At 40.5% G+C, this 27,188-nt stretch overlaps 1 protein-coding gene across 5 annotated transcripts in view; it reads left to right on the forward strand.

Moving 5' to 3' along the window:
* The window catches only part of GRIA3 (glutamate ionotropic receptor AMPA type subunit 3), a 153,734-nt gene that overhangs the window by 78,904 nt on the left and 47,642 nt on the right, over positions 1 to 27,188 (forward strand). For 2 of the 5 annotated variants that reach the window (XM_074147159.1, XM_074147160.1), the window contains exons 5-10: positions 11,022 to 11,075; positions 12,511 to 12,672; positions 15,407 to 15,574; positions 18,784 to 18,888; positions 20,629 to 20,736; positions 21,914 to 22,120. In XM_074147159.1, coding sequence (XP_074003260.1) covers positions 11,022 to 11,075; positions 12,511 to 12,672; positions 15,407 to 15,574; positions 18,784 to 18,888; positions 20,629 to 20,736; positions 21,914 to 22,120 — 804 coding nt within the window. The remainder of the gene's footprint in view (positions 1 to 11,021; positions 11,076 to 12,510; positions 12,673 to 15,406; positions 15,575 to 18,783; positions 18,889 to 20,628; positions 20,737 to 21,913; positions 22,121 to 27,188) is intronic. The other 3 variants (XM_074147162.1, XM_074147161.1, XM_074147163.1) reach the window with 2 other exon arrangements.

A 27,188-nucleotide genomic window follows, 5' to 3' on the forward strand; every position in this document is an offset into this window, starting at 1 on the left:
AAAGAATCAGAAAGCAAAAATATTGCTATAACTTTACTACCTCATATGAGTAAAATGGCCTCCCCTGCTGCATAGACTAAGCCTAGTAAAAATAAATTAACTCTTTGTAATCTCTTTTGGTTCATGGTTTATGCACCAAGTTATACGGAGAATATTGCAGAGTGCTGTTTATAGTGAAGCAGAATAATCCTTTAAAACTCTTTCAAAGCATTGAAAAGAGCAAATTGAATGCAATTCTAGTCACGGAAAAACTCCATTTATAATAAAAGGTATAAGAAAAAGTAACCTTGTTTTTCCTAGAGGAGTTTGCAATGTTTTATTTTTCTTTTCTTAATTTCATAGGGCATTTAAAAAGAAAAAAAAAAAAAAGAATGGCTACTATTCAGTATTTTTCAGTCTGCTTGAAGGCAGTGCTCTGCAGTACAAAACCCTTCCAAAAGATTCTCATGTGAGCGTTGGGACTGAATTACTGCGACACTTCTGGGTTATATCCAAATAATAGTTTGAAGTGATCCTGACATGCAGTAATGGTTTATATAAGCAGAATTCTGTTTCTGAGGACTCTTGTTCAATTCCAGGGAGTAATAGTGAGATTTTACTCTGATGTGCTGATGGGAGGTGTGGAGAAAATGGGAAATTTATGTATTTTTAAAATTAAAACTGTGTGCCTCAGTTTACGTAATTTCTTCCTCTCTTCCCCCAACAGATATACATTCTTTTATATTTTGAGGAGCTAAGGCTGAAGGAGTTTCATTTCCCCTGTGGGATATGAGAAGAAGAAATGAGCATTGTTTATGTTTATTTGTGATTGCAAGAGTTTACTCTTAAGATATTGAACATACAGTTTCACAGTATTGAAAGCCAAAAAGGACAATTAGATGTCGTCTCCTGTGTCACAGGGGTTAGACACATAATGCAAAGATCACTAAAGAACTGCTTGTTAATGATGTGCTGACAGTGCTGAAGCATTTGTGATTCCTGCATAAAGTTTGGAAAAGTAAGAATAAATGTAAGATTACAATTATTAATACTCTTTGTGAAAGTGACTTCAGGTGTTGTGAAACTTAGTGAAGGATGCCAGTCTGGAAGTAATTTTTGATAGGGCTGGTTTTGATATACCTGATATGGACTTGTAGGTCTACAGAGACCTGAGAGCATCTGCAACTGCCAAGAGGCAAGGAGATAGGGTACGTAAAGAGAGCATATGTGAAGGTGGAAATGAGGATGTTATTGTGATGGGACCATCTTACGTGGGATAGGAGCTGGTTGCATAATAGACTGAAGGAAATTTAACTGTGAATGTTACTAGGGAAAGGCAATCAACTCTAATAGTACAGCCAGGTGCACTTGTTTGCTTAACTTTTCTGAGCTAAGAATTGACTAAGAAATACTGGTGTCTCTTGAAAAGATGCTTGTGTGTCAGTGAAAAGCATGTGATGGTTACTAAACAGCTCACCCATCTGAGCAGTTAACATAAATTCCTATTCTTTTGGGCTCTCTAGAGTACTGGAGCAGATATAGCAGCAGTGTACCTATTTCTTCTCAGGTTAGCAAAACCTCATGTCTCTTCTTGGAGGTGGCAAAATTAGGCTTAAGGAGCAGCAGATGTATTTCCACAGGGCCTTGACTGATGAACAAGAGTAGCCCTTGATGGGATGAAATACAAAATAGATTAATATTTTGGAATTTATCAGAAGCAGTAGGAAGACAGAATACAGTGCGAATCTTTCTCTGTGTACCTATCCTATCAGTTAATATGATTTCAGTTTCCCTGGACTCTTTGGAAGATCTATGTAGAGAAACAGAAGTTTCAGTCCCAAGTACACTACCAAATCAGTTGACTTCAAAAAAGTAATTCAAACTTTGATGACAACAGTGCATCAAAAAGCTTCAGACCCAAGTAATTGTTGAACATCATAGCAAAAAATTCTGTCAGATCAGAGAACATAAACCAAGTCCCTTGATCTCACAGCTGCTGACCTTCTGGTAGTGTCTGACCTGAGAAGGGTTATAGCCAAGAACTAGGGAGGAAGACAGAACGCTGAGCCAGCAGAACTAGAAGATGAAACCAATGAGGAGAGTACCATAGCATGGTTTATCAGTGTCAGAATTAAAGCAATTCTGCCACTCAACACAGAAAGCTTACTGTGATTTGGAATTTCATCTGCACATTTGTTTTTCAGTTGGCTTTTATGAAATCTGAAGTCTCTATGTGAAATTTCAGGCGAGTTTTGAACTTAAGATTTCACAGAGGCTTGAGAAAGTACTGGAACCTCTGTGAAATTATCTTGGATGTAAAATCACTCCATTATGAATATTTTTCAAGGGAGGATCTTTCTCAAAGAATATACTAGAACTGTACAGGCAATTAAAATATGGCCTCCTTCCTAAAATGACCTATGTGTGGAAATTACTGCTGCAGAGTAACATATTTAATTAAGTCATGTACTTCCCATAAATACAACTCTAAAAATTCCTCCAGAACACAACTTGATTTTTACTTTATTAATTTCACTCAAGAAGCTAAAGAATTCACTAATTAAAATATTCTGCAACACATAAATTTCTTCAAGAAAGCTCTCTGCGAACAAGTGTCTCCTCTTGAGAATATCTTGGCAAAATAAGGGGCAAAGGTCTCAGCAATTTTGAATATCCTTTTCATACGCTACAAAGAATTTTTGTTCTGATTGTAACAACCCCCCATATCTGATCTTGCTTTTAGTGAAATAGCTTCAAGTGATGAAGGGTGGCTTAAGTTTTGATTGATTCTGACGTGAAGGTCTTTGTATTGAAGGACACGACTTGTGAAGAGAGATTCAGTCCCAAGAGATATAAAACTTCTCATCTGTCTAAACAAAGAAGAGATTTTGATGTAGATAAAAGTTTATTTAATGAATTTGATTCAGTTTAAAGAGTAAATAATTGTGATTATGAACATCAGTTACCAGGGATCATAAAACTCTTCTTCTCGGTCTCCTCCAGGGTCTGATGCTTGTGGTAGAATATGTCCTTTAACAATAACTGTGCCAACAGATTAGTTAACCTGACAATATTGCTAAGTCACACCAAGGAAAATCAATTTAGGAAAATTGTTTCAGGGCACAGAAAATTCACATAAAACTTTGTCACCACACTGAAAGAAATTAGGAGAAGGTACCATGCCCTCAGAACCTATGTTGAAGTTTGTAATTTTTTTCCAAAGTGATTTCTAATGTAACCTTTTATGCACAAATTAAATGCATATTCCGCTACACAATCTTTAATCAGCAAATGTCAGATTAGCTATGGGAAAACAAAAGTTTAGCTGTATGGAAGGAGAATGAAGTACAATACAACTTTCAGATACTGCATTTAATTATCCTCTGAGGACCAACATGCACAACCATCATCTATCTGGAGATGGCCTACAAGTAAAATTTCATTCTTGATGTGACTGTCATCAAGGAAAGAGGCAAGGGAGAGAAGGGCACAGGATGGGGATCAGAGAGTGAAAAACTTTAGTAAAATGCTTCAGAAACATCTCAGATCCGTGCTTCCACCACGCACATTTTTGTCTCCTTCTTCTAGGACACTCCTATTTGCCACGAAATTTATCTCCCATGAGAGATATATTGTGAAAAAGCCAAAAGCTGTTTGAAGAATGTTTTATAAGCCGAAACAAATAATCTTGATACTGTGCTATAGAGGAAAGTAGGATTTTGGTTATGAGGTATAGTCACAAATGTACAAGGTGGCAGTTGCATGGAAGTAGAATTCTTAGGTCCGTATACTGCACAGAAATACAGAATCCAGCAACTGGGACTGTGTATGGTTGTGTGACATTCCCTAAAGGACATGAAGCTTCTGAAATGGTGGATGAATTAATCTCAACTATATATGCAGTTATTTTTGTCTGCAACAAATAATACGTGTGTAGAATCTTCATCTTAATATTTAATGCATTTTTCATTTAATATTTAACTCAAATTTAATATAGTATTCATTCTTCATATAAATGAAATCATTGTTTACTGCATATTTTACAGCATCACAATTCCTGGTGGCCAGATTCCCATCCCATTAATAGTAAGTGAAGAAATAAATCAGCTTCGCTGGGTTTGCACTACAGTTACAATCATGAGGTTTTGACCCTTTGTATGAGGGAAGCCACTTCTACCAAACATGGAAATGGCTTTATTTCCATGGAATTAAAGGCAGGACAAGAATCACTTGTTTGGCTGTGGCAGACCACTGTTAGCTGTGACATATCTTTTGCCACTGAAGGATTGCAGTTCCTTTGGAACCTCATATGTTGGTGCTGGTGTTGTTAGTGTGATAGAAAGAGACAAAATCATGACACCAAAAAAGCTATTTTTTTCAAATTTACTCAGGGAAGATTGAGCCTTACCTAGTGTTTATAATCTTCAAAGGGAACTCACTCTTTCTGCTGGAGCACATGTGTGTATTGGAAAATGGGAGTGGGCACGGCATTCTTAAAGTAAAATGGATCTACTGAGGGTACAAGGGATCTCATTTTTACCATGTTTCTGCTTAAATGAGGAAAATTCTGTTCACACTTCAGGAGAGCGTTTATTTTCTGTTCTCCTCCTATTTATCCGACTCCTAGCTGGAAAATTTACACAACAAGGGGTGACCTTTGTAAAAGTAAACATAGTGAGGAATGATTATGTATGGCTGTCAAATGCTATTGCACCTTTGCCTGCATGGCAACACTGTAGAAGGTAACTGCATTGCTGTTAGTGCACTGACCCCAGAGAGCTGAGGTGCAGTGGCTGCAAGCCCCACGGGCAGCTCCCCCACTGCAGCAAGGGGCTACAGGAGTGGGAGGGAGGCCAGGGAGAGGACCGTTTTCCAGCTGAAGGGCTTCTGTAGTTTCTCCTTTTCTTCAGTGGTAGAATGAGAGCTGAGATGCAGTACATTGCAGATGCCGCTCAAGATAAGCTAAACATTCTTGCTAACATACTGACAAGAACTTTTTTGGGCCTTGACTTCAGCTTTTATTGAACTAATTGGACTGTCACCCTGATACTCTGTTCCTCTCCTTTCTTAAGTGTGTCCTGAAGACCAAATTAGGCAGTGCCACTGGTTCAGTAGGTGCTGCATCACAGGGCACAACTTTTCGGTCATTCAATCCAGTATCAGGTAGGAGCTGCTCAGATCTGAGATAACCTTTAAGTAACTCCATCCTCAGAATAGAAATACTGTCAGTAGGGATAGAAACTAGAGAACACCTGACCTGATAGCCATTAGAGAAGACAGTGTGCTCCACGACACTTTCAGCTTGCCAGACAGTTGTTGCCACTTTTGAGGTAGCAAGGGCTTGTTATCCATGCTGTTCCCATGAAGTGCAATCAACACTGATAGCTGATCCTGACAATACTGTTGAAATTTTTTTAGACCTGAGTCCCTTTATCTATTTTGCTTGTTTGCCTCTGAAAAGAATCATGCCATTACTTCTGGCATTTGCACACTGCTTTGAAGGCAAAGGTGTCATAATTGTATTTCTGTAGCAAGGTATAAAGGCACATTACTGCTCAACTGGAGGTAGCTAAGCTCTCTTGTCCTCAGAAACTTACACGTATACTTAAAAATCAGTAGAAATGCTTGAAGTTAAATGTGAGGTTTTTGCATAAGTGGAACCCAAATTAATGCATTAATAACCTCAACAAAGAACAAAATCCTTTTTTACTCTGAGCTTACAGGAAATCTTATTTTTCTCCCTGTCTTTTTAAAACCTAGGAAAGAAGAGTTCTAGAGTTAAACTGCCTCATTGTTCCCAGATATGGTCAAAATGGAAAGACACGTTACAGCAGGTCAGATCTCTGCCTGTCAGTCCATTTAAGTGGCATATTTCTGCCACTTGTCAGGTATGAAAAGCACAGTAAAAATCTTTAGACCTTCTTTGTTGCAATACTGCTTGTCAGCATCAGTATTTTATGTTATGGAAAGAACTAATAGACTCATAAAAATCAGGGTTTTGAGCTGTAGATGATGTAGTCTGTACTTTTGTGATCTGATTTTTTCCTTTCTTTTTTCATTTGTAAATAAAGATGATAAATAACTTTGATTAAACAGACTAAACTGACCAGATGACAGTGGATTCAAATGAAGGGAAGATGAGCTCCAAACAGGTATTAATTGGACATGGTATTTTTCTTTTCACTGCTGCCGAAATTGTGATAGCTACTTCTCTAGGTAGAAGTGCAAGCATATAATCTTAGCTTGTATTTTTCAATGACTCTTTAAAATCAAAGCCTACAGAGGCAGTAAGGTGGATTTAAAAGTGATTGAAACTGCTGGGCTTAGGGGGTTGTGATCAGCAACACAAAGGCCAGCTGGAAGCTAGTTACTATTTTGAGTACCCTAAGGGTACTGGGGCTAACACTGTTTAACCTCTCTATTAACGATCTGCAGGTTATGGGATGGAGTGCACTCTCAGCAAGTTTACAGGTGATACCAAATTAGAAGGAGTGTTTGACACACTAGGTGGTTGTGCTGCAATACTTTAACAGACCAGTGAAGTGGACAGAGAGGAAACTCATGAAGTTCGACAAAGGAAAATGCAAAGCCCTGCACCTGGGGAAAAATAACCCCATGTGCCAGTACAGACTGGGTAGAGGCTTCCTGGCTGGAAAGCAGCTCTGCAGAGAAGGATCTTGTGGTCCAGGCATACAAGTTGAGCACATGCCAGCACTGCACTCTCACAGCAAAGGCGGCCAACAGTGTTCTGGGCTGCATAGGTTTAGCATGGTCAGCATGTCAACAGAAGTGATCCTTCCCGTCTACTCAGTGCTGGTGAGGCCACATCTCAAGTGCCGTGTACAGTTCTGGGCTGACTAATACAGAAAAGTCATGGACATCCTGGAGCAAGTGTAGGGCCTCTATGACAATTAAGGAAGTGGAGCATCTGACATGCAAGGAAAGGCTGAGAGAACTTGGGTTGTGTAGCCTGGAGAGAAAGCTTGAGGGGAAGATTAATAATGTCTGCAAATACCTGATGGGAAGGAAGGAAGAGGATGGAGCCAGACTCTTCTTGGACAGTCTCACTGAGTTTCAGAGTCCCAGTGGTGCCCAGTGACAAGACAAGAGGCAAGGGCACAAACTGAAGTGCAGGAAATTCTGTTTAAACCTAAGAAAAATAATTTTTACTGTGAGGGTGGTCAGACAGAGAATCAGGCTGCCCAAAGAGCTTGTGGAATCTCTCTTTGGGAATATTCAAAACCTGACTGGACGTGGTCCTGAGCAGCCTGCTCTAGCTGCCCCTGCTTTGAGCCAGGGGGTTGGAATAGACAATCTCCAGACGCCCCTGCCAACCTCACCTGTTCTGTGATTTTCCTCCATCCATAAAAGAAAAATTATCTTTCCCTTTTATCAGTCAGAGATAAACCATTGATATTTTTTAAAGACAGAATATGACTGCTCAGTCCCACGTACCGAACTTGCACTATTCTTCCATTGCTTGATTCCTTTTGAGCCCACAGAATCTTTTCTTTCATTAATCCATTCTTTCCTTGCCTCTTGTCTGTTGCTGCTGTTCACTTACACACTCTGTTCTTACCATTCTAGTTCCTCATCAAGCCCTTGGAGAAATATTACAATGAAACCCCCGGATCTGTTTCCATTACTACTCTTTAAAATGGCTTCCCTGCCTTGACTTTCCTCTAAGAGCTCACCAGTCTCCTCATAATGTTCCTTCCATCCTTAATGCCATTTTCATGGCCAAAAAACCCAGATTCATGTTCTAGACCAGGAACTAGTTGTGGTTGTAATTTGAGTGGGGAATAAGTCAAAAGGTGATGGAGTAATTGTGAGGTTAGTATTAAAGTTACTTTGCTTCCTCTTCACTGTCCTTCCTCTTAGGTGTTGTATAGCCTTTGAACTACATCATGAGAGAATCATCGTCACTGCTTTAGAAATACTACAATGCTCCATACCGATTAATATTAGCCAGTTAATCTCTATAATGCTATCTTTCAAGGCTGTAAGAAAAATGTAAAAGCTAAGGCAAAAACTTTCAGTTGCCTATTTATTATCATGAAGACTGATGCAGTGGAAACCAAGTTGTCTTTATGCTTTCATTCAAAAAGTAACTTCCCCAGGCAAATGGAAAAATAAAATTGGCAATGCTGACTTAATTTCCCAAATCTGGCATATAGATCTGTATTTCCAGTAAGCCTGGTGCTGGCTAACAGATTTGACTGTTAGTTTAAAACCAGATACATTTTAATTATGTTCCCTCCAGATTTTCTCTTAATTAATTGGAAATATCCAAAGAGTTAATTAACAATACAAACTTTATTTGATTCTGTATCGAACCTGACATTATGATCTTTTATCTATAAGGCAAGAATTATATGGGATCAGAAGTCTGAATTATTCATGATAGTTTCCAGCCATTTTTTTCTGTCCTCCTTTGTGCAGTATAAAATCTTATAAGCTTTTCTTTCAGTCAAGGTGAAAGCAATATTAAGTCTCAGAAGTGAAACTTACCAAAGACATGTAGCTCTCTGAAATCCTTGTCCTGTAATCCTGGCTTTCTATTCACCACCACTATTCAATATCCCACTTTCTATATAAGCTTCACAATATATAAGCAGTTGATGAGATTTATTTGTTATACTCCTGTTTTCCTTCTTCATAAAAAAGCTTTATCCATCTCTTCACTCCCCTAGGAGCACCACTCATGTCTGTGATTGTTTCTGCTGGGCTCTCTAATCCAGCACCCCCATTCAGGGTGTTGGACAGTTGGTAGAGGGTGGAAAGTGAGGGAGTAGAGGAATTGGGCTTGTTAAGATTAAGTACAGCAAGTGTAGTGAATTTTAAAAACATTGTTATAAACCAGTTAAATAGTTACAAAATAATGTGGTTGATTGTGAGTAGAAATACTGGCAGGTCACTTCTGAAAGGTGCTTTATGAATTAAAGCTTGACAAGCTTGACTGTAGTACGCTGGACCTCTCTAAGGGACTAAACAGAATTCTTTCTGGTCATGTTGGAGATCTGGCAACAGATGAGATGGGAAGTTGAGTCTGATCTATGCTAATGAGTCCTACATTTCCTATTTGCAGTATTGCTCCTGATGCCTGTAGCAGCTCCATGTATGTTTTTCTTAACAGCCTCTGACTTCGTCTGTCATGCTGTTTTTCTCTTAAATAAACACATTTCTGGATAGAAATGAAAAAGCTTTCTTATTTGTTGTTAAGGTTAAAAGGACAAAGAGTATTGTTGTTGTTAAATAAGTTCTTTGTCTCTAACCTTTCAAAAGTAAATTGCTGCATTTAAGGTAAAATTAAAACATACAGAGAATTCAGTATGCAAATAGCATGCACGCCAGATGATCTGAAGGAAGCCTGCACATTTCCATAGAAAACAAATGTGAGTGTAGGAAAGCAGATGCTTTCTACCAACAGAGTGTACATACAGTTCTCAAGAGAACCTGAACAGCAATTTATTATCAGACTGCTGGAAGTATGCAAATTTCTACAGAATTAAACGTGAATTTAAAAGAAATGGCATCTATTAAGGACAAGACAACCCAAAGAGGCAACTGGGACCTTAATAATTTAATCAAGAACTTTAACAGCCTCAGCAGTATATCTAAAGTCAATGACTCAAATGTCATCTGTTTTTAGCAAAGACATAAGTGGTCATGTTGAAAGATGTCTTTTAGAGTATGACATATGGAGCGCTTATCTGTGACCATGGAGAAGAACGTTAGTATGGTACGTATAGATTTTCAGATGATTCTCCATCAACAAGCATCATCTGTTCACTTGAGCTGCTCATAGGGTATAGTCAGTGATACACCTGTGGTGTGTCGCCAGCATTATGTTTGCTATTTTTAGCTTTTATTAGTTTAACTCAGCAAGTCTGGGAAAACTTGGTTCTGTCCTGACACGCACATACTCACCACAATTATGAATTAAATTCTTACTGCTGGATACTGTCCCACCTGAACAAGTGGGACTGGAGGCTGTGTTACTGAGATTGTAATCTGAAGGCAAGGGAGTAGTGCTAAGTGCAGTGGCATAATCTTGCAGAAGAGGTATTGCTGGTGAGCCGGCAGCTAGCTGCATAGACATGGGAACTGTGTTTCTTCCTCCTTTCCGCAAAAGCACAGTATTACTGGAGCGGGGACGAGCACACAGGATGGCAGAATTCAGGCTTGCCAGACAGTGCTGCCTCCGCTCTTCCCCGTTACCCTTACAGAATCCAGCTGCTCAGTTCAATCTGCTGCTTTTTTATCTCTTAGTGCTTCCAGTTAATGACTCCATTTGTACAGAGAGATGCCCAAGTGAGGTCAGAGAGGGCAGGAGATGTTGGTTTAGTGGAATGTGCATCACATTTAGTATAAATTCTGATGAAACATGTAAGGTCAGATGTGTCCATTTAGATGCACTGGAAGTGGCAAGTTTTCAGGCCTTTTGAAAGCTGTCAAAAGGCAATGAAGGTCACTATTTATCACTTTAGGAATTTAACTTCAAGCATTCATGTGTGACAAGGCTTGGCCAGGGTTCTCATGGCAGGAAACCCCCAGTATGACCTGGAGCCTACCGAGCCTCACTGTGCTGTGGAATGAACACAGTGAGTGGCTGGGCAGTGTCACCTGCTTCGCATATATTCCACAAACAAGGAACAAAGTAAACAGAAGTTTGCTGCGTGGGTAGATGTAGTTTTACCTCATTTCAGAGCAGAAATACTTGATAACTAAAATGAACCTGGTCAGCAGGGGAGTCAGTCAGGAGTTTGGGTCACTCACCCAAACTGATCACAGGGGTGACTTTCCCAGGTAAGGTCATCTCCACAAGCAGAGTCTTCTCAGCCTTGTGAGTTACTCTTCTGTGTACTCTGCCCGCATGTTTTAAAAACACAAATGACTGCATCGTGTCTGTAAAGCCACAGGTCTGTATTACTCGTGCTGCCCATGGACTGGGCATACCAAAGTGTTCATTCTCTGGTGTTTTCCAATAGTTGAGTCATCCTCTTACAACTGAATAATATGTATTTTTTTTCTTCATGCAGGTTGTAATCCTCGGCAAACATTCGAGAGGCTATCACTACATGTTAGCCAATCTGGTAAGAACTTTTCTTCATTACAAGTATAGCTAAGGTTCAGAGGGTAATATATTCTGTTCAGGTTGTGGCAACTTTAATCAGCAAAAGAGGAAATGCGTGGATGAGTTCTTGGATTTTGAGAAATTACTTCAGTAAATACTAGAACTGGTGTGTTATAGTCATTTGTACTCAATTGTGGTCTTTCTTTTGTCTAAGAACCTCCTATCCTCTACTAATTTTAAAATAATAATTTAATTATGTTTTCCGCTAATTTGTATCCTCATAAATAAGACACTTGATAACCATCATCTTCTATGTAACATACTGGAAATTTAAGCACTCCAGGAAAAATAATTTTAGTGTATTTGTGTATAAAATAAGTGGTAAAAAGCTGCAAATTAGAACAATTCCATCACATAAATCAGCCAAGCTGTTTAGCTGTTCTTTTGTATTTCAGAGCGTAGGGTGGTGCCTGTGTACATGTTGACCTACCAGGACAGGACAGCACATTTTTGTCTATATCAGAGCTTCTTATGGGTTCTAGAATTGACTTTCAGGGAAGTTTATGATGCCTTTGAAATGCCATCTGCTAGAGTTCCTTAGAAAAAGTGTTATATTGTAATTGATTCTGCAGCAAGACTAATTTTGGGGTTCTGTGTCTACTGTGAGTAGAAAAATGTTTTTCCAGAACTCACACTTTCAAGTTAGCAGTCCCACTTAGTAGAAGATTCTCTGTATCCATGTTTTGGTGTGATTAAAGCAGAAAAGACAAATTTTAAATTAACCTTATTTTGTATAAATACTACTGTATGACTTTCAGATGTGTCATTTTGCATTATAAGAACCAGTCATGATCTCACTGATTAGCATGTGCATAGAAATACAGGGCTTCTTGTTCTGGGTTGCCTTTTAGCATGTGTAACCATTGACATTCAGCTAAACATGACTGCAATCAAGTCATACTAATCAAAAAGACACCAGTTTACTGCCTTAGGTATAAATAACAACAGAGAGAGAGAATCATACCGTTATGTTTTCAAGTGAAATGCTAAGTAAAGCTGTGACAGAGAACTGCCTAGCGAGAGGTGTGCACTTTACTGTACAAACGGGATTGAAGTCTTTGACCAGATTTCACCATAATGAGGAGAAAAGAGGAAATAGTACTTCATGTTTCCCACTGTTTTCTTTCTGACCAGTGAATATTACGTACCACGTTGCCACAACAGGACAGTTTTCTATCACAAAGGTCTGAACAAGAAGACATTTTAAATTCTATACTATGCTGCTATCACAATCCCAGTTGTGATAGTAATTGTCTCCTAGGTAGAATATTTTCAGGTAACAAGAGGGAAATCAATCCATTTCTTTTGTGCTATGCTTGTAGCAGGTAAAACTGAGCCAAAGAAAGGGGACTTTGGGTGGCAATGATTCTTGTTTTCTACATGTGTCCTCCCAGGGTTTCACAGACATTGTTCTGGAGAGAGTAATGCATGGAGGTGCCAATGTCACTGGATTCCAGATTGTTAATAATGAAAACCCAATGGTTCAACAGTTTCTACAACGCTGGGTGAGGCTTGATGAAAGGGAATTCCCTGAAGCCAAAAACTCACCATTGAAGGTATTTATTTTATCCTGACAGTGATGGAGACTATATGTGTTGCTTTTAACAATTATTTGGGGTTTTTTAACCTCAGATGTGTGCATATGTATGATACAGATCCCTGATCAGAATATGTTCCAAATTGATGAACAGGTATGGAATTCAAAATTACTCAGATAAACTGGAGTAATGTCCTGATATTAGTAGGACAAAATTCAGGGAAGCATAAAATACTAGCTAGGAAGGGAAAAATCTAGTCCAGCCCAATGCATGGGGTGACACCAAGGCAGGCAGTAGCACTGTGTAAGACTACAGGACAGAGTAGGAACCAGTTATGCGGGTCTGCTGCTAGAGGACCGGGGCCATTCAGTGACATACTTTTCCATCCCTGGGATCATGTGATTTCTTTAGGTAAGGAAAGTTATCTTAATCCCACACCATCCCACAGTTTTGCTGGTATTTCAGAGGAAGCAAAGGCAGGCAAACATAGGCCCACAAAACTCAGATTAGTGCATTGTTCCCTGTTGATTAGGACTTAGGCCTGCTTTCTAAAGCTTCCTAGCAGTGATGCGGAAGTGAAGATAAGTATCAAACTAATCTTAAAAGCGCTGAAATATATAAAGTTAACCTGGGAAGATTTTATTCCACTTGAAAGCAGTTTACCTTGAGGTAAGAATTATTCTCCATCCTTAAAACATAATCTTAAGTATATGGTACAAACACAAAGATTACATTACCTTTCCACAAATGTACCACTCATTATAGAAATGTGCACAGTATTTGTCAATCAGACAAAAAGCATACTTAAAAACTGATGTGCAATATTTTTGATTAGGAAATAAAATTGCCTAGAGATTAAAGCCCTGATGTTTAATTTATTCTGAATTTTATCAGCCTTTCCCTTCTCTCTCTCTTTTCTCTTTGCATGCTCATGCATTTATAAGTAGAATTCAAATAAAGTAGAAAATTAGATAGCTCTCTTGGCATGACTTGGAAGGGACTACATTAAGGTTACTGACAATTGACGCAGTCTGCTGAAAAAATTATCAGCATGTAAGTTTTACGTAGTGCTAGATCGGACAGCTATTACAGGATGTTTTTAATACAAGAACAAACACCTTAAAATTACTATCTGGCTTTATATTGTTGTGTAGAATGTGACATATCACCATTGTTAACTTACTAAAAGAGGAGAGGGTGATCATTGCAAAGCATCACAGAAAAAAGTAAAAACAGACAGGATCAAAAGAGTGCCTGATACAGTCAGAGCAGGAACCACCACACACACACAGTAAGAGGTTCGAAATGGCTGTCATTCAAAACTCAGTAAGAATGGCTGCTCTATAGCCTTCTTCAGAATCCTACCTCTGCACTCTTTTTTATCAGATACTATTCTCTTGAACTGCACATGCAGACACATCTCATTCTGTGCAGATTTCCTAAGGCTTTATATCAAACTGAAGAGCTTGTAATAAGATAATACACATTTTTAAGAATTATGGACCACCAATTGTGCTATCCTGCCCTACTGGATAGAATTAACTTCTTCTGAATTGAATAAGTCTTACCCACAAAGAGAGTAGCTGAATGTGCAGTTGAAACTTGGATTCCCACCTTTCTAATTCACGCATGGGCAGCATGTCTTCTGGCATGAACTCCAGCATAGGGTTCCTTGGGAGCCAGGAGCTCTACGATATCCCACAAAGAGCCAAAAGAAGGGCAGGTGTACCAGTACATGCAAATACCCCTTACATTCTTTTCTTCTTCTCTTCATTATCTTACAAGCACTGTGGAAATACGAAAGGTCTGTTACCAGGGGTTTGAAATCTGGTCATACACACTAAGCATGTGTAATTGCTCTCAGTGTGTACATGTTGAAATGGTCTCATGTGCGCAGACCTTTAAGTTATAGGTGTGCTGTAATGCTGGTGAAAACCAGTGATATCATATGCAAAGCCTGGGCCGCTCTTAGAGGGAAGAACTTTCAGACAAACACATGAATGTGGGAGAAAACCATCTCCATGAGATTTCGTAGGTGATACTAAATTTATAGCATTGGAGGGTGTCACCAGATACATACGACAAGTAATGAATGAAGTTGACAGCAACATGAACAAGTAGCTAAGGAATCTGGGGATTTTGTTGAAGAATTGATGCTATACAAAGCTTACCACCCTCCTCAGATTTACTGTGGAGTAAGAGAAGGCAGATGGGCAATTACCAAGGATACATAATGCCTAAAGTGTATTTTGTGATTACTTGCTTGTATACCTGTCTTCTAAGAAAAGTAATCTGATCTATTCCTTGCCAGATGCTACCTAATCAGGATTGTGGTCCAAACAGAAATGATTTATGTTAACTTTAATTCAAAACTGTCTGTCTTGGCAGTCTTGTTAAAAAGAAAAAGAATACTGCAAGCAAAACCCAAATATGAGCTCTTCTTCTCTATTGGTAGCAGTATGGGCCAGCATGGAATTGCAGACTTTTATAGTGAGCTCACTTAGATGAGCATGCTTCCAATTAAATTTAAATTTTATGCAACTGCAAACTAGTTTTATTATTTTGCTGCTATATAAAATGAAAATATTTTTAATTTGTTAATTGAAATAGATGGAATTGTTAAATGACATAAAGCACCTGCGGCAGGACAGAGAACAAGTAAAAGGGCTTGCAAACATGATTCTTCTAAGAATTACCTGTGGCAATTCTAAGATTGCAGTTTGACACCATATTTTATTTGCATCAATTTTAGTATACGTCTGCACTGACCCACGATGCAGTCCTAGTCATAGCAGAGGCTTTCCGTTACCTCCGAAGACAGCGTGTGGATGTCTCCAGGAGAGGTAGTGCTGGAGACTGCCTGGCTAACCCTGCAGTACCATGGAGCCAAGGAATTGATATAGAAAGAGCACTGAAAATGGTAAGGACAAACGTAACAGCTAATGAATGTATATATTCCACAACAGCAGCAATTCTGCTGGGACCAAACTTGCGCCCAACTCCATGTCCACAGAGTTTCTGTACTCACACAAACAGCTGCAGCTCCTCAGGAAAAAAAAGAAATAAAAAAACCCACCAAACTTAATGACAAACTCCAAAGGATGGCTAAAATATATTCAGTAGAGGACAAGGCGTAGAAGAGCTCAAAGCTTTGGCCAAAATCACATCTCTCTGGCACTGCTGCAACTGCCTAATTGTCCACACCAGAGCACCTACAATCTGACACTCCCGCAACACCCAAGCTTCCCGTGAGAGTGAGCACGAGCCATTTTCCAAACAAACACGTATTGGGCATTTCTAAATTCAGGCTGAGGCTGCAAATCTGTCTAACAGAACTAGACTGGGTCCTCAGCGTGCGTATTGTAAATCTTGCAGGGATACATGTATTTGTGAACTTAAACACATGTATGCTTTTTTGATAATTTTCCAGTGAACAGTCAACTCAGATTGGTTTAAAGCAGTGGAAAAAATGTTGTTGGTCACAGCAGTACTGCTGGATTTCAGCACCAGCCTGAACCTTGACACAGTTTAGCCTCAAACCAATTCTGATTCCTGGCATAACTTTGCACTCAGCCTAATTGCCTTCTGCATGGCCTGTTTTTTTATCCCTAACACTAGTTACAGCATGCGATCCTGCCTCACTTATGTCTCTGATTTTGTTGATTTTAAACTCTTCTTAGACTGCTATGTGTGTTAAAGCAAGTTACAAAAGTAAAAATTGTATGTTTTTGTAGATGTTAGAGATAACAATATGGCCTGTTTTTGATCTGGCTCAAATAACTCTAAAACAAACCTCTCAGAATCGATTATATTAATGCAAGCATAGGACTGGAGTGAGATCAGAATTAAGCCCATGTAAGGTATAAACAAATCCTTGAGTTATAGAAGGTTATAATCAGATTATATCACTCTTAAGAGTGAGAGAGATGGTTCGGTCTCACGTTGCCAGAGCTCTTTTTATGCCATTATGTCACTTCCTAACAAATGCCCTCACTGCACATTCACTAATGTAGCATTACACACTTTTGAAGAGAAGTTAATTAAATTCAGCCTTCACAATAGTTAAAGAATTTGTACTGCCTGTGTGAACTTAATTATAAGCAAAACAAAACTCCTCTGAATGATGTATGAGGTATTCAAGTTGACAAAGAAAAACAGCACTGCTACAGGACACTCCCTTATTTGGGAGAATTTATTTTAAAAACATAATTCATAAGATACACAGAACCAAACTCACGATTGGCAAAAAATGCAGGTAGTTTACTTTCAGCTGGTTGCCTTGTATTGTTCTAGCTATTCAAAGTCATCTAAGTGAGCTTTCTGTACACCTCCAACAAGTGCTGTCCATCACACTCTCTCCCTCTATTCAGACAATGATCTTAAATCTTTGCTTCAGGAAAAAAACTTTGATTTAACAATGTTTCCTCTCCACTCTGTAGCAACAACTCAGATAAGAATGTTTTTTTCCAAGACATCCTTGGAATATCCAGTGCCAGCAGAAGGTTCAGTGCCACACTATAGTCATCCTGCAGGCAAAAGGGAAAAACAGGCATTACCTGAGTCTGCTTCCCTACAGCCTTGAAAACTGTGCATGTCTGTATTTCTAAAGCTGATTCTAAGACATCAGATCAGTGGCAGACAGTTTACGTGAACAGATCTGGGCAGTTATAAATAGTCACTCCATTTGCAATTGCCTCCGCACGCTGCTACCAGAAGCGTTCTGAGTCCTGGTGAGTCTTCCTGCATCAGTGCAGCCAGATTTCAAAAAATGCTGAGTTTTCCCACCAAAGATAGAAACAAATTAAATTTGAAGCCAAAAGGTGTCAAGTGCCCAATGCTCATGTCTCAATACGCATCAGGATGAAGCCAGCCTAACAAGCTCTGCTGAGACATACAGTCACTGCTGTGCTAAGGTAGCCAGACAGCAGGCACAGCAACTCACATCTGGCTGCAAGTTGTATGTCAACTACCCTACAAATACATTTACTTCGTCCACAGTTAATAAGACTTCTTAGAGGTAAATTTGGCTTTCAAAGCCAAACTGGAGGCAGGAATAACTCACATGTTCTTCCAGACCCCTGAAGTTATATAAACTATTTTAAGAAAGGTTCACATCCGCTTACTGATAAAAACCATCACACTCTTTATATGTTGTGTGAATTTGCCTCACTGGATAATGTGGGGTCCAAGGAGTTTTGGCTATTTTATGTAGCCTTGTCCACCATAACAGCTTTGATTGCACTATCTCTAAACCATAAATAGCAGATCAGTCACCAGCCCTGAAGAGTTTCCCTTTGACCAGTCTTCCCTTTGACACCTCTTCCTGTAACTTCTACTGCATTTTGCTAAGTATTAAAGCTAATTTACCCCTACTGAAGTTTCAGACTGTTACCCCTTCTGCCTGAGATGACAGCTTGTCAGTGTTGAAAAGTGATAAATGGAAATATCTCACCCTTTCATACAGGGAAATAAGAAAGATTTTTTTTCTTTGAAACAAAGTACTTTATACTTCCCCTTAAGATGATTCATGTGAGTAGGTAATGATAATGACTTACCGACTATACACCCATCCATCCAGATTGAGACCAAAACTCGATAAGCAGTAGAGACAATTGTCTGTGCTCATTCAGAGAAGACATTCATCCCTTTCTCCTACACTGGGACTGATCTTAAAATAAAACACTTCCAGGAATGAGCAATGGCATGGGATTCTGGTCCATATCGCAAATCGCTCTATACCATATTGTGAGGGGTTTAGTGGCACTGAATGCATGTGCCTTGCTCGTACACCGTGCTGTATCAGTGAACCCAGCGTGACTAAGCATGGCAGAATCAGTCTGTCTTACATTTAGCATACGTGCAGGGCTAATTTCACTTATACTTAAATGCAGCTCACTCTGCGGGAGTGAGTCACCAGCTGAGTACTAACTAACAAAGAATTGTGCAGCTGAAACTGAGAGAATTGGGATTGGTTTTGCTATGAAGACTATAACTGGCTGTGTCAAAAGTGCTACAAGTCTCTTCATTAGATAAAAATTGTGCTAGCTAGTGGGTTTCTGCAAAATGTAACAGAGGGGAAAATAAAGTGAATCTTTTATTAAAATGTTTGTTTCTTTTTATTCCCTTAAGGTGCAAGTTCAAGGAATGACAGGGAACATCCAGTTCGACACCTATGGGCGGAGAACAAATTACACAATTGATGTGTATGAAATGAAAGCTGCTGGATCACGGAAGGTGAGTTTCAAGATATGCATCCAGATTTCATATCTTCACAAATATTTATTCCAACAAACTAATGAAAATCAAAAATACCACACAGGCACTATAATAACAGGGCCCGAAGGAAACCCAACCTTCTTGCTCTCTTGCTATCCTTCTTGCTATCTTCCCTGTCCTAGGAATCTTGTTCTATTCTGTTCCTTGCCCTGACCTCTCACCCTATGTAATATCTTCATTGGTTTCCATGTCAGCTTCAGACCCCTTAAAACCCTTCTGGAGCTTTTTCACTGCCAAGCATAACACCTGCTGTCATGGTCCTGTGCTCAGCCCTATCTCCTAAATTCCTCTTCATTGTTCCCTTCCTCTCCATAACAGGCCTTGGAGCCATAGTGAAGCTGGAGCCAGTGTATTTTAGAAACCTTCTGAAATTAAGAGAAAAGAAGTTTGGTTTTAATCAGAATCAGAATCAGAATCAGAATCAGAATCGTAGTGGTTGGAAGGGACCTCAGAGATCATCGAGTCCAACCAACAGTAAAAAAAAAAAAAAACCAAAACACCACAAACAAAACCACCACCCACCACCTGAACACACAACACAACAACCAAACCAAAAACCATCACCCACCCACACAGCACCCCACCACAAACCAGTAATCTTGGACACTAGAGCATGCCCTGAAGAAATATGCCCCGTCTTCCCCGGCCGTACGCGTTCGAGTGCCGGCCACTGCCAACTGCCGGTCTTTGTCCTTCCCTCCCCCGCGGGATCCAGCACTCCACTTCGCCGGGAGACCCGCGGGCGCCACCTCCGCCTCGCTAGCAATTAGGATTTGCTACTTATTCTCTTGTATCCTAAATAAAGTATAGATCCTAAGTGGGATAGTTGCCTAGATCCCTGTTATAAAAGAAATTTAGGGCAGATTTTCAAAAATAATTAGGCAGACAGGATCTCAGGAGTATTGAGAGAAGAATCTGCGTGGCCAAGGCACGTAAATCCCCCTGATTTCACCTGGCGATAGATACCTGACCTGCTTAGTCACCATTGAGACCCCTTAAACTCTTCTGCACATATTTCATAGCAAAATACCCCTGGATGTGGCCCAGGCATTCAGCTAGGTTTACAGTGCAGACAAAGGTGTTACTTCTGTGTTGTGCAGAAATACAAAATTAGTGTAATAGCATAGCAACGTAGCCACAGCAGCATGAAGGTCAGCACAAACCAGCTGACAAATAGTCACCTCGTGCTCACAGAGGGTTTGTATCCCATACCAAAGATAATACTACTGTGCCTGCATTGCTAACGATGTCTCTTCATCTGCTCTAAAGCTAGCTCAGGCATCTCTGCAGGGACCTCATTCACTGTCCAAACTACAGCAGAATATGGATAAAAATAACAAAGTCAAAGAATTTCACTCAGAGTGCTGTGCAGTTTATTTTCTTGTCAATAGAATATTCTTATGCTGTGGATACGTGGGGATTTATTCCACAGGCACAGTGATGATGTGATTTTAGATAGGGAGAATTTAATATGTATTGTCACTTAGATTTGGCTCGTAGTTATTTGCACGTGGGCTTGAGAACATTGCTTCTTTAAGGAAATTAGATTGAAGCTAATGTAGTCCTTTAATGGCAAAAATGTTTCATGCATGAATGTTACAAAGCCCTATGTTTTGACAGTCCCTGTTACAAGTTCCTGCACCAGAGTCCTTATAAAGGTATGTAATGAGGTGACCATCTCCTTCTTCGTTTTTATAGGCTGGTTATTGGAATGAATATGAAAGATTTGTGCCAGCATTAGATCAGCTGCCCTCTAATGACACTTCATCTGTGGAGAACAGAACTATAGTAGTCACTACCATCTTGGTAAGTTTTATGTTCTTAGTGTGTTTGTGTTTAGGAAACAAGACTCATTGTTCCTGAGGTGTGTTAGATACCTCTCCAGGAGGCAAATGTTGGATACTATGGGACTTCAAGTGACTGAAAAGTTCAGTAACTTCCAGAGATGTACTGAGCGGTTGACCCTGCAAAGATCTATGTGTATCAATAAGTTTACTCACAGGAGGAGCTCACTGAGCTCAGCACTGCGCTTTGCTGCTTCTCAGACACTTGAACTCGATCAAATGCCTCACGCAAGTGAAGTTATTATGCATGTATGTAAATAACTGCAGGATCTGGCCTTCCTGCTGTAGGGTCAAATCTTGCACCCCTCACTCAGGTACAGCTCCTGTAAACTCAACCCCTGTGGACTGAGTAAGGGTGGCACAATGAAGCCTGTAGAGAACTGGAACTGCTCTAGCACTGGGTGAAAAGCGACCTATACCTGTGCAATTCCGAAGGAGTAAAGCTCTTCCTGTGTCTCATAAACAGCATCACCTGTGTCAGTCCCAATGCCTGTAGCCGATGTGCTCTGTACAGTATTGTTTGTGACTTTTATGCCTGTTAACAGTTCTACTGAGCATGAGCCAATTTTATGCTATTTCCTGAAGCATTGTATTTTATAGTTCTATGGATTTAGTGAGATATAATGAGCGTTTCAGCTAGAATTGTCCAAGAAGGCTAAGGGAATTTAGTGACAAAAATTGCTGCTGAGGATTTTAGCCTAGCTTCCCCTAGGCTGCTTTGAAAATATCTCCGTCAGAGCCCCATCCTAGGCCACTGGGGCCTTAGGAAATTATTTTGATGGTACAGGTGTTGGGCATGTCAGTTCTTTAAACACTAAAACCTGAATTATTACTACAGTGATGCTATTTGACTGTCTAATGAGGCTTAATCCTGCAAACAAACGTGTAACTGTTAAAGTGGAATAGTCCCGTTGTCTTCAATGGGCCAATACTAGGAATAAAATGAATAGTATGTGTGGCTGTAGGATTAGGCAAGTTTTTTTAAACTGCGAAAGTCTGTCTTTCTAATTTCTGTACCAAAGCAGGAAATACTGTAAATACTTGCCAGTAATATAAAGGATAATAACAGCACTCATTTTGTATGTTTTAACGCTGTATTTTTCATTCATAGACTTTTGATCTTTACTTTTGTTTCAAAGGAATCACCATATGTAATGTATAAGAAAAACCATGAACAACTAGAAGGGAATGAGAGATATGAAGGATATTGTGTAGACTTAGCTTCTGAAATAGCAAAACATGTTGGAATAAAATACAAACTGTCAATTGTTGGAGATGGGAAATATGGAGCTAGGGACCCTGAGACTAAGATATGGAATGGCATGGTGGGTGAACTGGTCTATGGGGTAAGTTTCTCTTCACATTCATTTTAATGTTCTTTATAAAAAGTTATGCTCAAAGTTAATAAACTGCAAAATAAAGATCATCTGTTTGAATACCACCTTTAAAATTCTAGGTATTTCTTTGTAGTGCCATTTTTATAGTCTACTTTTCTAATTGTTTCATTGCAGGGACATGTCACTTTTTTACTGCTGTTCTCCAAATCAGAGTCCACAAAATGTTGAGAAGTGGCATTGTGCAAATTTGAAATTCTTGTCTACAGCAGAATTTCCAGTTTGCCCTTCATATGCTGCTTTTGCATTGCCGTGTCTTCTTTTTCTCGATCAGCCTCGTAAGTGCTGGGGGTTTCCCCTCCCATTAAAGGTCTGGTCCTATAATGCTGGCCCTCGTTGGGTCACTGATGTCGGTTTGTGTTTGACAAGAGACTAAAGACTTAGTTGGCCCCGTGGTCGCTTTTCAGGGTAGAAAGCAGTGCAGGTGTGAAATCACCCATGTCTTTTTTCTTTTTAAACCCTGGGTTTGGCTTTAAAAATCAACTGCCAGACAAAAAAGAACAAAAAAAAAGTCTTAATTCATTGCATTCCTCTATATTTCTATATTGGGTGTACATTGCTTTGTTTAGTAAGAGCAAAAACAGTCCGGAATTGCCATTTTAGAAACTTCTTTGAAAATTAGAATTTTGGAATACAGATAAACCAGATGGAAGGAGGAGAAAACTGGCTTTGCAGAAAAGACTTTACAGGCTGATATTTCATCTTTGCTTTTTTTCCGCCCAAATGCTAATGAGATGATTTGTGATTCCGCCCAAATCTTCTTTACAGTTTATTTTTAACAAGCTTTCCTTTATTAAAAATATCTGAGCAGAAGCGAGTATTTCCATTGCCTCCTTTTGTTCCATGGCTGACTGTAATTTCTAAAAATCACCTCAAAATTTCCTTGGGATAACATATCATCATTCTTGTAAAATTTTTGGTGAGATAATTCTTTTCAAGTGAATCAGTCTTTTTAAAGTAATTGCTAGATTTGCAAAAGTTTTCTTATTCTGCAGCAGTCAGTCCTGTTGCCTTGTTATACACTTGGTAGCGTATTCAACTTTAAAATATTTTGTATAAGCAACAGTGTTTTTGTAGTATTGCATTAAGAGGAGAGAGGGAAGTTTGCCGATTAGAGAAAGTAAACAGGGGTCTGAGTAAGTGTGAGTTCACTTCCCTGTTGCACTGAGGTTTGACATTATGCAAATCTTCTGAACTCCCCATGCCTCAGTTACGTGATTTGGGAAACTGGTGCTACCTCTCTTACAGAATACAAGTAAATCAAGAACCTCTGAAGCAAAGGTTTAGTTTAGTTCCAAGCATAATTACACTGCGGTGGAAACCTAAGCCCTCAGTTTCTCTGTGTATGGTTCAAGAAATATCAAGAGTATTAGCTGTAATTGGGTCCTTCTGATATATTTGCAAGTGAAAAGCAATGAAACAGTTTGTTCACTTAAAAAAAAATAATTGTACCACATGTGAAAGGCATGACAAAGGAGAACCTGAAATTGCTGCTAACAGCCAGGGCACAGGGACTGTCTACACCAGAGGAGGAAAGGTGTGATATGGGCCACTGCCTTCGGGACTTGAGCCAAGATTAGCCTGTGCAGCTGCTAAGATCCATCTGGATAAAGGGCCACAAAAATGATCAGAGGACTGGAGCACCTCCCCTGTAAGGACAGGCTGAGAGAGTTGGGGTTATTCAGCCTGGAGAAAAGAAGGTTCTGGGGAAACCTTATAGCAGCCTTCCAGTACCTACAGAGGGCTTATAAGAAAGGTGGGGACAAACATTTTAGCAGGACCTGTTGTGATAGGACAAGGCGTGATGGCTTTAAACTAAAAGAGGGTAGACTCAGACTAGATATAAGGAAGAAATTTTTTACAATGGGAGTGGTGAGACACTGGCCCAGGTTGCCCAGGGAGGTGGTAGATGTCCCATCCCTGGAAACATTCAAGGCCAGGTTGGATGGGGCTTTCCACACCAGCAAAAACCAGCCTCACAGGCACCACAGACCATGCCTTAAAACACCCTGAACCCACCCCACCATTGTCATTTTCCCCTGCAAAAAGGCCTGTTCCTCTGTATTCCGAAGCAGTTTTCATCTATGTGTTCTCATTAATGAAAAACTGAGGAATGTTTCCCTCCCTGACCCCCAACAGCTCCTCTTCTCATGCTGCGAGCTCAGTTACTGAAGCCTCTTCACTGCAGTGCTCAATTATTCAAAGGTCAGATGCGTCCCTTGAGGTTTGACTGTAGACCCAGGTTAACGCTTACAGCCCAGTGCTGCTGAGCTGGCTCCCCGTCCTGCCGAGCTGAACCTCTGAGCTGGCACATTGCTCAGAAACCCACCTGCCTTTCTGTAAGCAGGAAAAACAGCCCCTGAGCTCTGAGTACAAACCTCACCAGCCCTCCAGACCCTTTCCCAGCCCTGTTTGCAAACATCATGAAATGCCCTTGGCCTCTTTCTCCATCTGTTGAGAGGGAGCTGTGTACCACACTCACAAGGATGTGCACAAAGCCCTTTGAAGATGAAAAGTTCTCTAGAAGTGCTAATTATTTGGAGCAAGCGCCTCATTTATGTGCTGACTTTCCTTTATCTCTCAGGGGCTTAAAACTCTATTAGGGAACTAAAACTGTACGTTACCCCTAATGCCCCTGTGAGCCTTGTCTGCAAAATGACTGTCATATTTGGCTCCTCTGGATTCCATTTTGGGAAGACAAGAGGGAGATTAGATTTTAAATGCCTTTATTAGCATGTATGGAAGACAGGCATGGGGGGATAAAAGGGGCCTGATTGGTTTTGGTACCCGTTATCCAGCAGCTGAACTGAGCTGTGGCAGAAAACACAATCTTTTAGATTGCATTTGTCTCAAGTGATAAACAGTGACTAGTCATTTGTCAAATGCAGCATATTCCTGACCTAACGAGCTTCTCACCACCACCTGGCACTGCTGGGAAGTCTTACCAGGCTTTTTGAATACTGTGCCCTTTTTTGCATAGCTCAATGCATACAACTCTTTTCTGAAATTGCTCTTAGGACAGTCATAGGAAGTGAATGGCTTGTCATTTTAATGCCAAAACCCTAATTAACTGTAATTAATGTTTTGTTTGTGCCAGTTGGTTGTTACTGTCGCTCTTACTTCCTGTGGGATGCAGCGTAGAGTCAGGAGAGAGAGTGCAGCCGGGTCCTTGCAGCCTCCCAATGGCTGGATTGGAGTGCTCCCACTGCCGAGGAGTGGGGAGGGATAGTAGGGGGCTCAGTGACCCCTGAGCTGTACCCAAAGCAGCTGGGGTGCTGTGTCATGGTGCTGTGGGTCCTGAAGCTGACCAGGACAGCCCTGACTCCGATGTAAGACTAGCTGGAGGTCTGCATTAACTAGGCTAACTGGAGCAGTCCCAGGAGTTACACATTACCTGGAGATATACACACCATAATACTTCCCATTAGGAATTCTCCCTTCCCTGTCTCACATCACATCAGGGCTGTTTGGAGGGCGTAAAAGTCTGCTGTGCCATAGGGTCCCCCAAAGTTGAGGACAATCTCAGTCGGCCCTCTGGCACCTTGCCTTGTGTCTTTGCAATGGGCTGTACAACTGGTTGCAGAGAAGGGCTTGCTCTTTGGCAGCATAGGGGCAGCAGCTCTGGAGGCAGGGAGTTCTGGCGGAACAGATGTTCCCAAACTCCTTTGCTTCAAACAGGAGAATCCAGAAGTCTTGTTAGAGGCAAGACAACAGGGCCTTGTAGTTTGTTAGCAATTTTCAAATGGTGGTGGTAGTAGTAATAATGGTAATAATAATTAATAATTATAATAATAAAACTTGCCATAACAATGAAATCTATTTGATTTTTCATAAATCAAAAAACATCAGTTCAGGTCAAAGAAAATCTTAATTTTACTCTTTCACTCTGATGGTGTCAAAATAAGATTCCTCTTCCTACCAGAAAAAACCTACCAATTCAGGCTCTTTTATGTTTTAAACTAAGAGAAATTTCTAAAACATAGTGGAAACTTTTGGCAGAATAAAAATAGCAAATAGGTAAAGCTTTTTTCCTGCACATTTTAGAACAGGGAAGTAGCTAAACCATTCTCAGTCTGGGAGACTGAATCACTATTTAAACCTAACCAGCAAAGCAAACCAGCAAGGCCAGTGCTCTGTCCTCCAGTGATCATTCTGCTAACGAAGTGCCCTTGTCGGGCTGATGAGCAGCAGCACCTCCCACAGCGCACAGCGCACACCCCACGAGGCCGGTGCTCAGGGCTTTGTACCCACCAGCAGCTGAGCACTAGACAATCGTCTTTTCTCTTCTGTAGGGTAAGCCTCTTTCTGTAGGCTTTTATTTCTTCTTCCCCTTTTAAAGCAGGCTGCTGTTCTTCCTTCACTGTTCAGCCAGGGAAAGCCTTCCCTCCCTGGGCCTGATGCTTTTCACATCGCTGAGGCTAATTGACAGTAAGTTGAACACAGATCTTAATTGTAACTACAAATGCTTTGGGAGTGTAAAGAGCAGCCAGACCTTTCAGCCTTTAAAACTCTCCTCAGGTGAAAAAAGGTCTTTATAAAAACCTTTCAATATGTAAAATAGTGTAAAGGAATGAAGCCGGGATGTAAAGGACAGAGAGTCCCCCGAACGCAGGCAGCCTCCGCAGTCTGTCAGAGTGGGACCACCTACACATCTCCCTGCCTTTAACAGACTAACCAGCCTCGCACGGCGCTGGCCTCTCTAGCTCTCCCAGCAGCAGAAGAAAGACTACAGATGGCATACACAGCCTTTGAATCGCAGCGGAGGGAAAGACTAATTCGATTCCTAATTCTCCTCGAAACATCCCATGTGCTCTTATTCTACAGAGCTTGACTGTACCGTGAGCGGGAAAAGCTCGCCCTTCGCCCCTCGAGGGAAGCCCAGGTACAAGTGCCCAAAGGCGATGCCTCTGCCCCACGGCTTAGAGGGACCCTCGTCCTCTACACACACAGACAGATGCGGGGTCCCTGCCCGGGCAGCTGCTGAGCCATGGTGGCACTGCAGCATGCTGGGGGACGGGAC

This window comes from Numenius arquata, chromosome 5 (genome assembly GCF_964106895.1).
Source record: "Numenius arquata chromosome 5, bNumArq3.hap1.1, whole genome shotgun sequence".
NCBI lineage: Eukaryota > Metazoa > Chordata > Aves > Charadriiformes > Scolopacidae > Numenius > Numenius arquata.